At 44.5% G+C, this 15,762-nt stretch overlaps 1 protein-coding gene across 1 annotated transcript in view; it reads left to right on the top strand.

Moving 5' to 3' along the window:
- Nucleotides 1-6,983: 6,983 nt before the first annotated feature.
- The window catches only part of LOC119181682 (multidrug resistance-associated protein 1), a 45,100-nt gene continuing 36,321 nt past the window's right edge, over nucleotides 6,984-15,762 (top strand). The window contains exons 1-6 of the mRNA XM_075874645.1: nucleotides 6,984-7,274; nucleotides 9,870-9,974; nucleotides 10,763-10,894; nucleotides 13,199-13,312; nucleotides 14,013-14,077; nucleotides 14,656-14,769. Of these exons, the coding sequence (XP_075730760.1) occupies nucleotides 7,125-7,274; nucleotides 9,870-9,974; nucleotides 10,763-10,894; nucleotides 13,199-13,312; nucleotides 14,013-14,077; nucleotides 14,656-14,769 (680 nt within the window). The 5' untranslated portion in view covers nucleotides 6,984-7,124. The remainder of the gene's footprint in view (nucleotides 7,275-9,869; nucleotides 9,975-10,762; nucleotides 10,895-13,198; nucleotides 13,313-14,012; nucleotides 14,078-14,655; nucleotides 14,770-15,762) is intronic.

Raw genomic sequence — 15,762 nt, 5'->3', positions numbered from 1 at the left:
AGGAGACCCTGTCTGCTGACGTCGGTTTGTTGATGGTTTCGAGTGACGCTTCTTCATGTTCATATTCACCATCACGCTGGCGATATCTGGAGGTCACGTAACGATTGGCGGCCCGAGGTTCAGCGACCGACGCCTCAGGTGATTCGTCGCCCGTACCGTATTTTTCGTTGAAGGCCATCTGCGAAGAATAGTTACAATCGCTAATTTCCGGCGTGTGCACCATTCACATTGCGAAAGCCTTACGTGTTCCACGAAGCGACAATTCATTCCAAGTAAGAACGTAACTATGGGCGTCTCAATTTGAAAAAGGACTTCACTGAATTCTTGAGTATGATGACGTGACCTCGTCAAAATACGTACGCATGACCACGTAATAACCTCAAAACGTCCCTGCACAAGTTATGAATGTAGAGAGAACGAGGGCGTTATGCTGTCCTGGTGTTTTCATTTTTTACACATGATTTCGCGGCGATAGCAGTCTGTGCATGCGATGTTATCAGAACCTACGCTCCCAACGAAAAATGTCTGTTGAGAATTGTCTCATATAGACTGCTTTAACATGTCACACACCTGTTCTGCCTTGTCCCGCACGACTAACCTGCTCGATCAGCTAATCAAACTATTTTGAGCGCTGTCTTGATTTGCGCAAGCTGACTGAACAGCGTTTAGAACCAAAAGCACGCAATTGTGATAGGCTGATTGAGTAGTACTGACGTTATTTACGTGTTTCACGAAGAAATAGGCGGCGGGGAGGTATTCCGCGCCTATCGTAGTGACGACGACAAAGAAACCCCTATCTCGTCTTTAATAAACTTGGTGTGGTTTGGGGGTACTTTTACAATGTGATAGCGTTTCACGCACTATGAAACCAGAATTCCCACGAAGCGAGAGCATATCACTTGGACAAGTTATGCTGCTGCTATTTACCGTTTTCCGCAGCTAGTTTGTCTATGCAAAACTAGATGGCGCCACTACACCAAAAGGCCGCGGCCTTCTCCTCGGCGGCGCGGCCGCGATTTGGCGTGTGGCAGACGTTGACCTGCAGCCTATGGCGAGAAACAGTGGTCGTAGTGATTCTTGAAAAAAAAAGCACCTAATTTCTGTCAGCCATTCGGGGACACCGCGGCGTGCATAAAAGAGGGAGAGAAAAAAAAAGAAACGGGTGGCGTGGACTATGCGCTGCGTTCGCTTTACTAGACTTCAACCCGGGAGCGGTGGCGACGAATCAGCCAGCCATCGGAGACGGTGAAGAATTGGAAAGGTGAAGGCCATTAGATCACGTGTTGAAACGTGGCAGCGGCCGTTCGCCTCTGCGAAAAACCGTCTATAGGTTTTGGACGCTAGAATTCGAAGACTAAGTTCATCCAAACTTAGAGCGTTACAAAGTGATTCTGCCACAGGACACTGACATCATCGCAAGAGTACCGAAAGCTGAAAGATCACGTCACAATGTGATGACGCTCAGGGCTGCTATTGTTGGCCACTTCGCACTGAATTTTCTACTTTTCAGTCCGTTTGACAATGAAAATTTCTATTTGCCACGATGACTATTTTCACTCTGTCATTAAACTTCTCGTTGTACATATTCAAAATAGTTTTATTTATTCATCAAGAGTGAAGACTGTTATTAATGAAAGCTCTCCTGTTCCATTTTAACTGCATATTAGGCGATGATAATAACGTAGCCACTTTTGGCTTGAACTCTGGCGCCTTTTGAAGACCACCCGGCGGCCCCCCTGATGGTGTCATACAATATCTCGTGGCATGGCTGAAATAGTGTACACATTGCTATAATTTTCACACCGAAATATGCCACGTTTCGCGTTCAGTGCACCAAAGCATCTGCTACTTTTTTTGCTTGAGTGCGATTGATCAGACATGCCGAAGATACTCTTTTTGTTATGGCATGTCTTGCCGTGTAAGCAATGTCTACATTCAAACTAATTTAACAACCATGTCACGCCATCACTTCCCTGCGCGTAATTGCAGCTTAAGGTTCCATCAAGCAATACGTGATCACAGGAGAAAAAAGCGTACAGCAAAGTACGTGACCAAGGTGGAAACAAAATTTGAAGGCGGTCCTAGCAGGCAGAACAGAACTTGACATGCAGATAAGCAATAATCAGCTCCATAAACTGAAGAATACTTTAGGTTTACTCTATAGCCCCAAATCGCAATGCGAGATGGCCTACTTCAAAGCAAGACTAATGCTGTTCTCAAGCATACGTAGTAACAAGTGGTTGCGCTGATGTTTTCACGCTAGTGGGTTAGCTCAGAATCAAGAAAAATAAACTAGCACAAGAGGTGATCAATAATGTTAAATAAACGCCGCATAATTGATGAGAACAGGTGGACATAAGTGTCAAGCAGTGTTGCGTACCTTTCACTGTCTCCTGCTTCTTCTTCTTCTGCGATGCTCGCGTTCTGTCCTCTCTGGTGCTGCCTTACTGGATTTCATCCAAACAAACGTATATGACGCATATGTGATTTCCTACGCGAACGAGAAATAACTGTTAAAAAAGGTTAGAGTAATCAAAGTTTAGTTTCTCTCCGCAAGGTATACTTCATAACAAGTTTATGACAAATGAAGCATAAGCACCGTGTGTGCTTGATGGATGAATTGAAGCAAGACCAACAATGTCAAGCACTTCTCATCCATGCCTACACTGACAGGAATTACGCAGCACTGATATACATCACCTCATTTGGAGTTGTTCAGCTTTCTCGCGAGGAAGATCGAATCTGCCGCGCGAAGTAAGAGCCCTAGAAAATGGGCTGCAATGTAATGATGGAGTGGAAAAAGCACTTGAAAATTATGCTAGCAAAGGTGGCCTGTTTAGAGTGATGTAGAAGGGTCCACAACGTCGGTTAGAAAAAGAAATTTCATCATTCTAAAATTCAAAGATTTTAAAAGATTATTCTTTTCATCGCCAATCCTCCATGGTGGGTGTGAGCCACAAGCAAAAGTGATGATGATAATATGTGGAGTTAAACGTCCCAAAACCATGATATGATTATGAGAGACGCAGTAGTGGAGCGCTCCGGAAATTTTGACCACCTGGTATTCTTTAACGTGCACCCAAATCTGAGCACACCGGCCTACAGCGTTTCCGCCCCCAACAAGCAAAAGTGAACAAGAACAAAGTGTGAATGATGTGCAATATCATTGCCTGCGAGATGGCGGGCGCGTAGTTTGTTTATCTCTAGTCATCTCAAGAGCCGCGCAGCCCAGCATAACCAGCTAGTTTTGCCTCACACGACCAGCTACCGTGAGAGGGCGCATTCACTGTGGATTGTGGCAGCCGTGGAGGCCGTGGCATAAAGCTGAGTGCGTTGAATTCCAGCCTGCGCTATAATTTTTTTGCTTTTTTGTTTTTCACGTACGAGCAAAAATCACCGCCAGAATCTTCTGGCTTCACTGAATGCAGTTATTTTGTTTGCAGATACTGCATCTATTCCTGTCAAATTTACAAAGAAAGGCATGACAACTGCTAAGTTTTCTGATATAGATCATTGTAAGGAGGTATAAATTCGTCTGCGCAAGGATTACATTTCCCATTATGGTGCACTTTGTGTTGCTTCCTTCTTTATAGAGGCGTGTATTGGTGAAACCTTGGCTAATTATCATCGTTGAATCATATTGGCCTGCTATCTAGACGCATTGTTTTACTGTTTTACCGCATGCGGATATTTACTGGGGGGTCAAGCGAAGCACAGTTACGCTCTAGCTAACTGTGTGCCCTGGTCATGGTGCTCAAGTAGGGTGATAAGTAATCTTGCAGTATTGTAGAAGGCTTCGATTGGCCAGCTTACATTTACTCCACACGTATATCACAGTGAAGGTGTCTGAGTTGTCGTTTCCTTTGGGGTGACGTGTATTTTGGTTATGCTTGGTAGCACAATGTCAATATCAGCATTGTGTTCACTTATATGCTGTCGACTGCTTCCGAATCAAGAGATTGTACATGAAGCTCAACTGTGCCTTTCTGAAGCAAACTAAGTATTCGTTGAGGTACACTACTGAAGAAAAAAAGTGAAAATCATCACTACTATGTAATGCGCCATGTTTCAACCAGGTACACCAAAATCTGAACGTGGGAGGGTTCTTCTAGAACAAGCAAAATGTTTCGGTGTTCGTTCTTACATTTCCCGACGTATTTACTGTACATCGTAAAACTCACAGTGCAAGTGTGCTACCATATGAGACCACAACACGCCTGTAACCAGTCCATGGTCGGTGCAGAACCGGCCACATACTTCCGTCCAGACGTATGAAGACCGCCTGAACCCTCCTCTCTGTTTCCTGCTTGTGTGGTGCGGCATCTTGGGCTAGTTGGTATGGCATGACGATAGTTATAGCGCGAGAACAAAACGACGACACAGAAACAAGAAGGACACGAAGGACACGAGCGCTCGTGTGCTTCGTGTCCTTCTTGTCTCTGTGTCGTCGTTTTGTTGTCGCGCTATAACTATCGTTCTGTGGTGCGGCAGGAGGCAGTTGGAAAAGGAAACTGGGGAAGCCTCGCGGGCGAGTGCGAAGCATTTTAGCTATGCGAGTGTGGCTTTCGAGCCAGTTGTGATTACATCAGGGCGTCCGCAAGAATTCTCGAAACTGTGTTACTATGAAAAGCAGCGCTAGTTTCATGATGGGAAAGAAAAAGGCATTTAATTAAGGGTAACAATTGAGCGTAGAACGCGCCACGCTCTTGACTTCACTTGTGGATCAGGCTGCCATTTTTTTTTCTTCGTCAGCGCCCCCATGCTTACAGCCCGTAAACTTCAAAGTATAGTAAGTTTACAGCACATGGAGATATCTCGCAGAAGCATCGCAATTATAAGTGCTCTAATAGGGGCAGCGCTAATGCACAGCAAAAAAAAAAAGCCCATTTGAGAATACATACGCCCCGGCATTGACTTTGACTCTTGTGCACCTTGATTGGACAGTGAGCACGAAGTTATACAAATGCGCGAAATCTTTTTTGTTCGCGCCACACACAAGCTATGCCGACAGCTCAACAGTTTTTTCCATCCTCTGTAGCAGCGCTACGGTGCGAAAAAAAAGCGGACCATGCCCCCTCTAGAAACACGCTATCTCCGTGCGATTGGGATGGCAGTAGACAAACACGCCAAGGTCCCGTGATCTCTGAGGCTATGTGCTACAAAAAACAAAATAAAAGCACCACCCTCTTAGCGGTTGATGATGATGATGATCATGATGACAATCATGATGACCTAATATTAATGGCGCGTACCCTTGGAAGGGATGAGCCATGAACAGGGTGGCAAAATGATTAGCAAGTTATCACCATCAAGATGGTGATGATGATCATAACTCAAAACTTCGCTCATACCTGAGATATAGTGGCTTCATTATGCGTTGTGTAGCGTGATACAACCCCCGCATTTTCTTAATTTCAAGAAAGAGAACGGAACTGAAATCATAATTCCACATAATCTCCCTTCAAATATAATAACATGCTGGGGTTGTACCATGCTAAAAATGCATAATTAAACCTTTTCATCACAATTCCCACTCAGGAGGATTGGCCGAAAATCGTTACAAGTTAATCAAACATTTCCAGTATTGAATATTACCATCAAAAGATGATCACCGTCATCTTCATCATCCCCTCGTGCCTCCGGTAGCTCGTTCACCTCATGCGCTCGCTGTCCTGTTAGCGATTGTCCGTCAGCGAGCAAGGATCGACGCGTGATACCAGCCCGATCTGATGGCCAGCTTCAGTTCACGGCTTGCTCCAAACAATCCTCATCGACTGTGTGAGACTCCCTTATGGGTTCGTACCGCTTCGTTTCTCAGATGGTGTCAGCTGCTACCCTGCCGAGATGCGTAGGCTTCCCGTATTCCAGGTAGGCAGGCAAGAAGACGTAGGCGGAATGAGGGCGCGAGGAAGTGAACTACTGTGCGCAGCAGGCTCACTTCAATGAATCCAGCGATTGCTGCGATCGCAAATGCTTCGTACCCAAGGCTTGTTCCGACAGTACGGTGCACGTGCAGAGCAGCATGAAATCGTGCTACTAAGATGCGCGGTCCTGAAGAGAAGGGGCGGGGGAAATGAAGTGCATGGCAGCCGCCTTTCTCCTTCTCCTCATTCCCAACGTGACGCATTGGGTGAAACTGTAACGCCTTTTGTGTTATCGGGGTTTCGGTTCTGCTTTTGGAGCAGGTTCGCTGGCCCCCCAGGAGGCGCACAACCAGTGTATGCATCGTCCTGTATATAGTAAATACAGAGTTCCGGCCTGGGTCTCGGCTTTGCCGCTTTCTCCTCCTTCTCGACCAGCGCTTCGGGTGCCTGGCTTCTCGGTTCTCTGTGCGTCGCCTCCGACGCACGATACAACACCTTTAAACGCTCGTCTGGAACTTCATGACAGCGCAACGCTAGAGAAGGACAAAAGCTTGGAAGACTACCTACAGCTCTCTGTATAGCGCTCCAGTGTCACGGAGTTCAAGAAGGTTAATCAGCTAGCCCAACACTCCCATTTTGCCTCTCTAGAGCTCGTTATGGCGAGCGTAACACAAAAGGCAGCGCCACAAACGTAATAATACGTTATCACTACAGTTCTTAGCTGGGCTAGTTAAATGAGGTACACTTTGTGCTCGGGCGCCACCGACAGGTCAAGTGACACCAGTACCAGAACTCAGCAATACGTTAATTTTGTTGTGACGTTTCGCTGTACCGTTGTTAAAATCGTTTTGCAAGCGACCACATTACACCCTGTGGGATTCGGCATTTAGGTATTTAAGTAAATTGCGAAGATACGGTATGCCATTCTGGTGAGGCAGTATGGTAACGCTCCTCCTTTTCCGTGACAGGGCGTCCGCCAAAGATCAGGTTCCCCGTTAACAATACGTATAGGCGGACAGGCGGAAATGAGGCGTTTAAGCCCCACAGTAACGTTTCAAAAAGCTTTTGTGTTGTTGGCGTGCCTTCACTGGTAAGTGCTGAAGGACCGGTAATGGAGGAGCGCTACGGTAATAGCGCACCGTATTTGCGTGCCGTATTTCCGTAACACGTTAAAGGACCCTACTGTGATGGCTATGCGGGCAGCTTGGCGAGAGTTTCCTCCAAGGCGATGGTGGAGCCAACGACACTTGGACAGACGTGATGCCCCCGCTGTCTCCTTGTCTACGAGGCACCCTGCTCGCCTGGGTGCCCTGCGGGTTTCTGTGGCTGGCGGCTCCCTTTGAATTCTACCGCATCGCCTGCAGTGATGCGGTACCTCTGCGATGGTCGGTACTCAGCTGTATTAAAATGGTAAGCGTATAACCTACATTGACTGATTGTGAAGAGGACGAAAAAGATAGAAATTAAGCTCGTTCTATGATGCGAAAACCGTGAAACAGTGAAGCAGTAGGCACGCGAGCGCGTGATTGGCTAGCGACGTTGTGTGCATCATCATAATCATCATCATCATCGTCGTCATCGTCGTAATTTGGCATCATTGTCATTATATCTACTGCTGCTTTTATGGAAGTCGGAACTCCGTCAATCAGACTCACCTGTGTCTCACCCACTCCAGCATTATTTTCATACTGACGGTAAAAATGAACAATATTATTATTAATATTATTATTATTATTACTAATAGTAGTAGTAGTGGTAGTAGTAGTAGTAGTGCTAGTAGTAGTAGAAGTAGCAGTAGTAGTAGTAGTAGTTGTAGTATTAGTACAACTTTTACTAGTGCAAGACAACGAGGGCACTACGCAGAGCAACACAACTTCACTTTACATAGGATTGTTTTCTCCTCTTCGAAAAAGTACTGTTTCTCAATGCCAAAAGCACCATCTGGGCAGCAAGAACGTGCCTGGTAAGCGAGGAAATGAGCCTTGATAATGAATTGCATGTGGTGGTATTGCCACCGCCTAGTTGAAACAACCCGTTGAGGCTTCATAAATTTGGGGTCTTGGAAACGAGGCCGATGGTAATTTGTAGCCTAGAAAACGGCCGGAATTGTAGCTCCTTTATGTCTTATAAGCCATTTCGTATGAAGCTTTGTGGGCGAGGGAAACGTGTGAGAGAGAGACGCGAAATCAGGTGGGCAGACGAGATTAAGTAGCTCACAAGTGTTGCAGAAAGCACAAGAACAGTTTGATTTGCGGAATATGGAAGAGGCCGTCACTATGCAATGGGCGTGGTCAAACTGACGATGATGATAGAAAGTTACGCACGCGTTGTAGTTGACTTCACTTCGACTGGCGGCTACGCGACATGTTTGGCAAGGAAATCTGTTATGCGATCACAACAACGGCCATACTGCTATCCGCCACCACCGTCCATATAGCCGCTTCCGAGGGAAATAAATAAACAAACAAAATTAGAAAATGTATTCAGAATGAAACGGGGCTCGAACGTTGGATACCGGCGGTGGCCCTGTATTCTGCTACAGACCCTTGCTAGTGCTCCAGTCTTCTTCACGAAAGACTCTACACAGGCTTAATATCGAGAATGAACCACGTTAGCATACTTATTCAGCGTGGTAGAATGATGTAATCACCAGGCGTCACACAATGCAAAATGTTTATACTTGCGTGACGCAATGCGAATGGTGTAATCAGAAGTCACACAAAGCCAGTTGCGTAACCAAATTTAAGGGCCATTACGTGCTTCGAAAACCAGCCACAGCATAGCCAAGTGTACACAATGTATGAAAGGGGTGACGCAGGTACCAAATTTTCCTGCAGGGGGACGCATAACTGCATATTGTATGATTATATATACTTCACAAAACATTGTGATGATTCATAGCAGAGTGGGTATGTGCGCTTGTAGTGTGCTTGTGGAGACATAGCGTGGTAGGAACGTAGTATGAAGATGGTACTTGAAGTATATATGCCGTGGTATTAACGTAAAATATTGATCACATTAAGGGAGTTACTAGATTAGTGGGTCGTTTAAGCTTGCAATTCATTGCAAATGGCTCAGCCATATTATTTCATCAGCCACCACATCAACAAAGTGCACATGTTGTATTGAATATATGTAGCATGTAGCATGGTTCACTGCAGAATGACGACTATTGAGGCAGTAGGAGTTTCCCAACTCCATGAAAATTGATATATGGCGTAGTGCATGGATGCCTTGCAAGTGTACATGTCATAGTAACCTCAAGATAGTTCACGACAGACTAGAAATTCCGCTCTTCAAGCTTTCACTGTGACTGTGCTGCGCACGCAGGCCATGGCGTTTATTTCACTTCGCACGCGACTAGTGCTGTTCAAGCTAACTATAAGGAAATTTGTATAATAACCTGTTGCTCTTTTAACAACTTCATTTTCATTGAGTGGAAATTTATACCTCAATATAAGAAATCGCGTTTTCTTATGATTTCAATTAAACTAAGGTTTTAGCGTTGCCTCAGAGCAATACCTAAGTAATGAATTCACTTCTGCCAGAGACAGTGGACACATGTTCAGTTGCAAGCACGTTTTTTCGAAAAGCTGTGCTATATTGAAACATTCTTTACTGTGAGGTAGGAAAAATAAATTCTCTGCCCACACCATATCGAGACAGGGAGTTCGAATTGCATTCAAAAAAGAGAACAGTTTATTTTGTTCGGTTAGTAAGCTGGCTTTTCAACTGCCGTATTACTCTTTCGTCCGGTACCTCCTCTACAAAACCAAAAACAAAAAATAGATTTCGGTGCCTATCCTTCTCACCAAAGTTCCAGCATCGATTTAATGAAGTGGCTACATAACGAAGCAAATAGGTGATCTTAAAACTTTGTGATATGCGGAATTATCTGCACGATACTCAACTTATCGTCTCACTTACAATAATTGGCAACGCCGTACCTGTCTTATGAGATCCATATACAACATCTAAGATCGGTATACACTTCCTGCCTTACAGATTCTGTCCGCAGCCATCACAAGTATGCACCTGTCTTTGCTGCTCTCCGAAGATGACCTGCTGCAGGAGGAATTCACCGGCACCACGTTCAAACTCTTCACACTGGTGAGCATAGTGTCGTGGTTCAGCGCGAAAATAAGATACGAACTACTTGCGACAGCGAAACGGCTTATCTAAAATTAGCTGCACAGAGTCGATTTTATCCTTGCTCTTTGGAACTTACAGTCCCATGTAGTTTTTTTTCTCCGGAATCAAGAGTCTGCAAAACATCTCAATCGTTATTGTCTTTTACGTACATACACGTCTCTAAATCATCTGTGCCTTTCACGTTCAATGCACATGTTTCGATATCACCATCAAGCACTCCTCACGCTTAATGAACAGGGAGTAAGCAGCACTGTAACCTCTACGTTTTATTTTACTTGTCCGTTGTCATTAAACTATTTTGCACTTTTAAATGTGTTTAAAGTCAGTCGTTCTTACGAACGAACCCATCTCTCATTATCATTCCTATTAGTTGTTTGTATTCAGGGTCAGCACGTCTACGATTTAGACACACTGATTTATAGAGCCATGTAAATTTTTACACATTTAAAATTTTTAGTAACAACTAAACGAATATAGGAAAGAGAAAGTAGACAACCACTCGTCTGTGGCACGAAGCTACAAGGAAATTCGTACGGATTTCTCGAGAAACAAAAGCCTCTCACTTGGTGAAAAATTCGTCTTGGTCCGGGAATCGAATATGGAACCAACGTCTTCCGAGGTGGACGCTCTAACAATATGAGCTGACGAGGAAGCGCGAGGGCAAATTAATTGACAACTGAAAGCACATGAACAAAATGCAAACGAAATATGTTTGTTACCGTGTATTATTTTCTGATTGGCGACAGGTGCTAGCCTGCGCGCTCCAGTCGATGATGAGTATGGGTGGCCTCAGTTCGTCGGTAGTGCAGTTCGGCTTCTGGCTCCTGTTTTGCATGACCTCCACGATGACGACTTTCAGCATCTACAGGGACAGTACGGTGAGAACACGCTAGCTTTCAGGATGCTGCTTCGCGTAGACAATAAAGAAACGCTAAACCTGTAGGCACTCAGCTGCAGAAACTGATTGCTGTAGTCTAAAAAACTGGACTACCGTTAATAAAGTTTCCCAATACTATTCATACCATAACTAACTTGCGATACCCTAATTGAACATCTTAATATAATCATTATTCCCTGAAGTATTTTCTTGTTTAAATCACATTAACGTTTGGTTATGTTATCCAAACTGTGTTTCATTTATCGGTCAAACATATTCCTTATTGATGTTGTTGTCTTTTGATTGTTGAAACATGGTATTCAAATTTAAAGTTTCTTCAGGTATTTTACATGTCTTACATTAGTGTTTGTTTATGTCCTCTACAGTTTGCTTCATTTGTCGGACACGCATATGCTTTATTGATTTCATTGCCTGCGCAAATTTTCGCTCATTTATGTTTTCCTGTACATGTTTTGCATGTAGAAACTTATTTATGCTTAATTTCTTATTGACTCGTTACTTTACACTGAGCACTGTGGTATTTTCGTGGGTTTCGGGTTTACAAGGGGCACGCGCTTTGTCAGGCTTTTATGCCTTTTCGCCGGTCTTTAGGCAAACTGTACCTTTCTTCTTTTTTTCTTTTTTTTTTGCTTTTGCCTGAAATAAACTTCAACTTCAACTTCAATTAAAGGCAGCCCGCAGTGCAACCAGTTCAGTGGCTGTAGAATGAGGTGCAGTGACTGATAGCGGCAGAGATGGTGACATTGGCAGATGGCATCCAGACGCCAATGGCGGATGACTTAGACGTAACAGAGCCATCAGTGTAAATGTCATGATGAGCTCGGTACCTGTTTTCCGAATGCTCTAGAGTAAAATATGTGAGTGCTGGTGGTCCGGGTGTGCGTCTCTTGCTCATGTACGCATCGGAAAGACAGTATCTGAAGATGACCTTAAAAATACAACAGGCCACAAACTTGGAGTTGCAAAATATTCTAGGCCCATAGTAGAGCAGCTCCAGTGCATTAGACTCCTCAAATGCACTCCTGACATTCTTGCGGGCCATAGCCCTGAACAAAACGTTGTAAATAGTGCAGTGCCTGTGAGTGGCTGTATGTATTTTGTGACTTATGCGTGTATGTGAATGTTTGGGTTATGTGCTTATCACTGTATATATCATAGTCATCACCCGGCAGCTGGAGTAGCCTGTCAGGTGAAAAAACAGGCAAAGCTCTTCAGCTCTCCATTAAAATAATTATCTGTCTCTCTCATCCACAGTTAATACTTCAAAGGTCACGACGTAGGACGTTACATGAAAAATGGGTGATTCTTAGTTTAACTGTGGACATCACTAAGTGCGGACAAGATGGCTTTCTTCAAATTATGATTCCGAGTGGTCCTGGGAACCAGCCGGATGATTCTTCTAGATCCAGGCTTTCTTCGCAACAGAGAGAGAAAGAGAGAGAAAGAGAGAGAGCTGGATAGTGCGGGTCAACGTGAGACGTCATGCGTACAAACTTTTTTGGTCTCTTGCTACTAAAGAACTTACGCAATGAAATGGCTTAAGTATCTGCTCCCACTTTTAGCTGAGAGCTATTACTTTGATACGAACAATCAAAATGGCAAACTTAGTTTATGATAATCTGAGCTGTTCACAGGTCATTTTTTGTGCTGTCCTAGATAAAACTTTTGTATTTTGTGTTAGGCTTAAAGTGACCCTAAATCACACCGTGTTCAAACGCCAGAAAGTGGTTTCTTTCTCGCATCGATAACTGCTCTTCCTACAGGCGCTCTCTCATAGTCGATGCTTATTTCTTCCTAGACCATGTAGAATAGGGGCACTAAGCATTCAGCCAGTCAAGATTTCGTGCTTTTCGGATACATCCTGATATCCCCTCTTGTACAGTCGCAAATGCAGAAAACGAAGTGAAAACAGTTCATCGTTCGCCAAAGTCATACGAGTCAAGGCAGAACATGAACGCGACGGCATTTCAAAAAGGGTACATGTGACAACTCACAACATACCATCGCGTATATCGACCAATCAACAGCTTATTTTATTCTGGCGTCACGTGATCAGATGACCGGCGTCACGAATTGTGCCAAATAGACGGGAAAACACCGAGAAAGAATTATGCGCTTGTTCTTGAAACTTTGAGAGGCTTTTTAGAGGCCCTTTGACAAAATCTGGCATTTTAGTAACAGAATAGCAATGTGCGAGTTATTCTAAAGTAAACTTACGTGAGACTGCTGATACTGCCTTCTTAAATACGGAAATAAAAGCGACTTTCGCTTCTTCTGGACGCAGGAATACCAGTCATGGTCAAACCGAGGTGCGCAAATGCACTGCGGCGTCGTTGTCATGTCCCTTGTCGTCCTCGTGATGAACTCGTTCGCAGACCTGAGCCACCGCGAAAAACAGGTGAGTTTTTGCCTTCGACACCCAGCACTCATTTCAATAAAATTCAATTTCATATTTTTAAAGAATTTTTAGAGGGAGGCGAGGACCAAATATTAATGCCTGACAATGGTTCCCGTCGCCATATGCATTTCAGTCAACGTGCTTCCTGAGAAAGACGGGCTTGTGTAAGCGCCTCTGTCATGCGGTGGAGTTCTACACGCTGCAGTGAAATTAGTGTCAGTCTCTCCTTTTTTTCCTCTTCCCTCTCTTCCTTCTTTTTCATTTTTATTGTCCTCTTCCCTAACCCCTTAGTGTAGGGTAGCCAACCGAGTGTCTATCTGGTTAACCTCCCTGCCTTCATCCTTTTGTTCCTTTCTTCCCTCCTTCCCATCATCGTACATCTTTATAGTATATTGCTCTTTTACGCTTTAAGCAGTACTCGACCCTGAAACCTGTGGTACTCATTTAAACTGCTAATATTCATTATGGCCGCACGAAAGACATTGTGCAGTACACAGTATATAAATTCTGGGCTCATAAATCAACAAAATTTTCGCCCTGCGTTTTTTTCTTCTTTTTCTTTACTGCTTCTGAACAATCCCTTCTACATGTGATTTTTCGTTTATGTGTAATACAATATCGATAGTTATCCTAAATGAATTATGCGTGAAGAGACACAAGTTCTCATTGCCCCTTCTTTTCACCTGCATTTATTTTTCAGAGGGTCAGGGCACCTGTGACGGAAAGTTCCTTTCCATCCAGGATGACGTTCCAATGGATGAACTCGTAAGTTGGACTCTGACGATAACAAACATTCCTCCACACTACACGCCGTGATAACGGAGAGGTTACCTTGTAGTCGCAGAACGTCTTTGTGAATTCCGGAAGCAAACTTGAGTGACTGCTTTTCAGAAAGGCTGAATTTTTCCGAAATTCTGTAGTTGGTGTTCAACTAGTTAGGTTTACATATATAACACCAGATACTGTCATATATTTCACGCCACACATACAGGACAAGCATAGTACACGTGTTTGTGAAACAACGTGATCTTACGCAGTTCTCGCTACTTCTTTAACAAAATCTGATTCGCAGAAGAGCTATAACGTACTGCCTCAACGCTGCAATTTGCTGGTTTCGCTTTTCGAAAATTCTGTGAAGTAATTTTATTACACACGAAATGCGGTGCAGTGCGAACATGTAACGCTGGTTGTTGTTCGTTGTTTAGAACAATAGGGGTTATTAGGCGTTCTTAGATGACCTAGGAGCCCACGGCTATTGAAGACGCATGAATGACCTCTTACACCGTGAATACGTACGCTGCCGGTAAAAAAGGGTGCTAACTTGTGTACTGTCTCGGGCGCAGCCTGATCGTGAAAGGCTTTCGCACGACGTTGAGCCAGGACGATATCCCCGCCCTCACGGAAGACATGGATCCCGCGGCTTGCTCAGACATGCTGCAGCGACACTGGAGGCCAGAGTGAGTCACCGCAGTTGCAGTTCGATGGTCTTATTACACTTCGATTAATGAAGCGCATAAAAGTGTTTTAGGTGAGAAGAATCCTGTACAGGGGGCTTTGTCCATCACTCCTTCCCGCGGCATCCACCCAGCACTGCCCATGCCCGCTGCTCACCCTCTCTCCTCTCCTACGCTCCCTCCTCTATCTCTACGGAGTGGCGTGCATGCAGGCGTGCATGTAAGTAGTTCATCGGTATGAAATAACGGAGCACGCACGCCTCAGTCTCTCCCGCGAAACGCCGTGATGAGCGCCCGCGTTAACGCCGCCGCCAGTCAGAGTTAACACCACAACAAGCGTCCGCTGGTTCCCTTGAGCGGGAGATGGTAAAATTTTTCAAATAGCTACGGAATGGTCTACCGCCTCTTAGAGGTACATCAACAGGACCAATGAATAAAACTGTCAGGTTCCTAAACACTGCAAGCTGCACCTTCGTTTGTTATGTAACAGTGGTTTTTCTTCACTGCAGAAATCTTGTAGAGCTTTTTTTCTTCTCACCGAAATAGCGCAAATGAACCCTCCAGCAAGGTCAGGTACCTTGGTGGCTCAAAAAATCTGGAAAGTCAAACTTAAGCTTTCGGTAATTGCGTGTCACTGACCCTTGATCATTTAATGGCGAGCTACGCAAGTGAGGAGTCGATAGACGTCAAAGTAGTATCATGGTTTGCTAGTAGCCTTTCGCAACTACGGAACTTTGTGCATGATGAGAGTCAAGGAAAAACTTGAGAAATGCAAACGTGAGCGCATGCGCCTCTCTACACTTTTGTCGTCCAACTCGGGTCAAAAGCATCTTCAGCTCTGCGATAAAAAATTGCGCGTCATTTAAGCTTGTACTTTAATTGAACGCATCAGCGATATCCTCTCCCTATTAGGTACACCAACCACTTGGTGCACCAATTTGTTGAGGGATGTAACTCGGGAAGCTCAAATTATGGTTTACTTGAAGAATGGTGATT

Source organism: Rhipicephalus microplus, chromosome 10 (genome assembly GCF_043290135.1).
Source record: "Rhipicephalus microplus isolate Deutch F79 chromosome 10, USDA_Rmic, whole genome shotgun sequence".
NCBI classification, from domain to species: domain Eukaryota; kingdom Metazoa; phylum Arthropoda; class Arachnida; order Ixodida; family Ixodidae; genus Rhipicephalus; species Rhipicephalus microplus.
The sequence above is the reverse complement of the archived record's forward strand: the minus strand, read 5'-3'. Positions and strand labels throughout refer to the sequence as shown.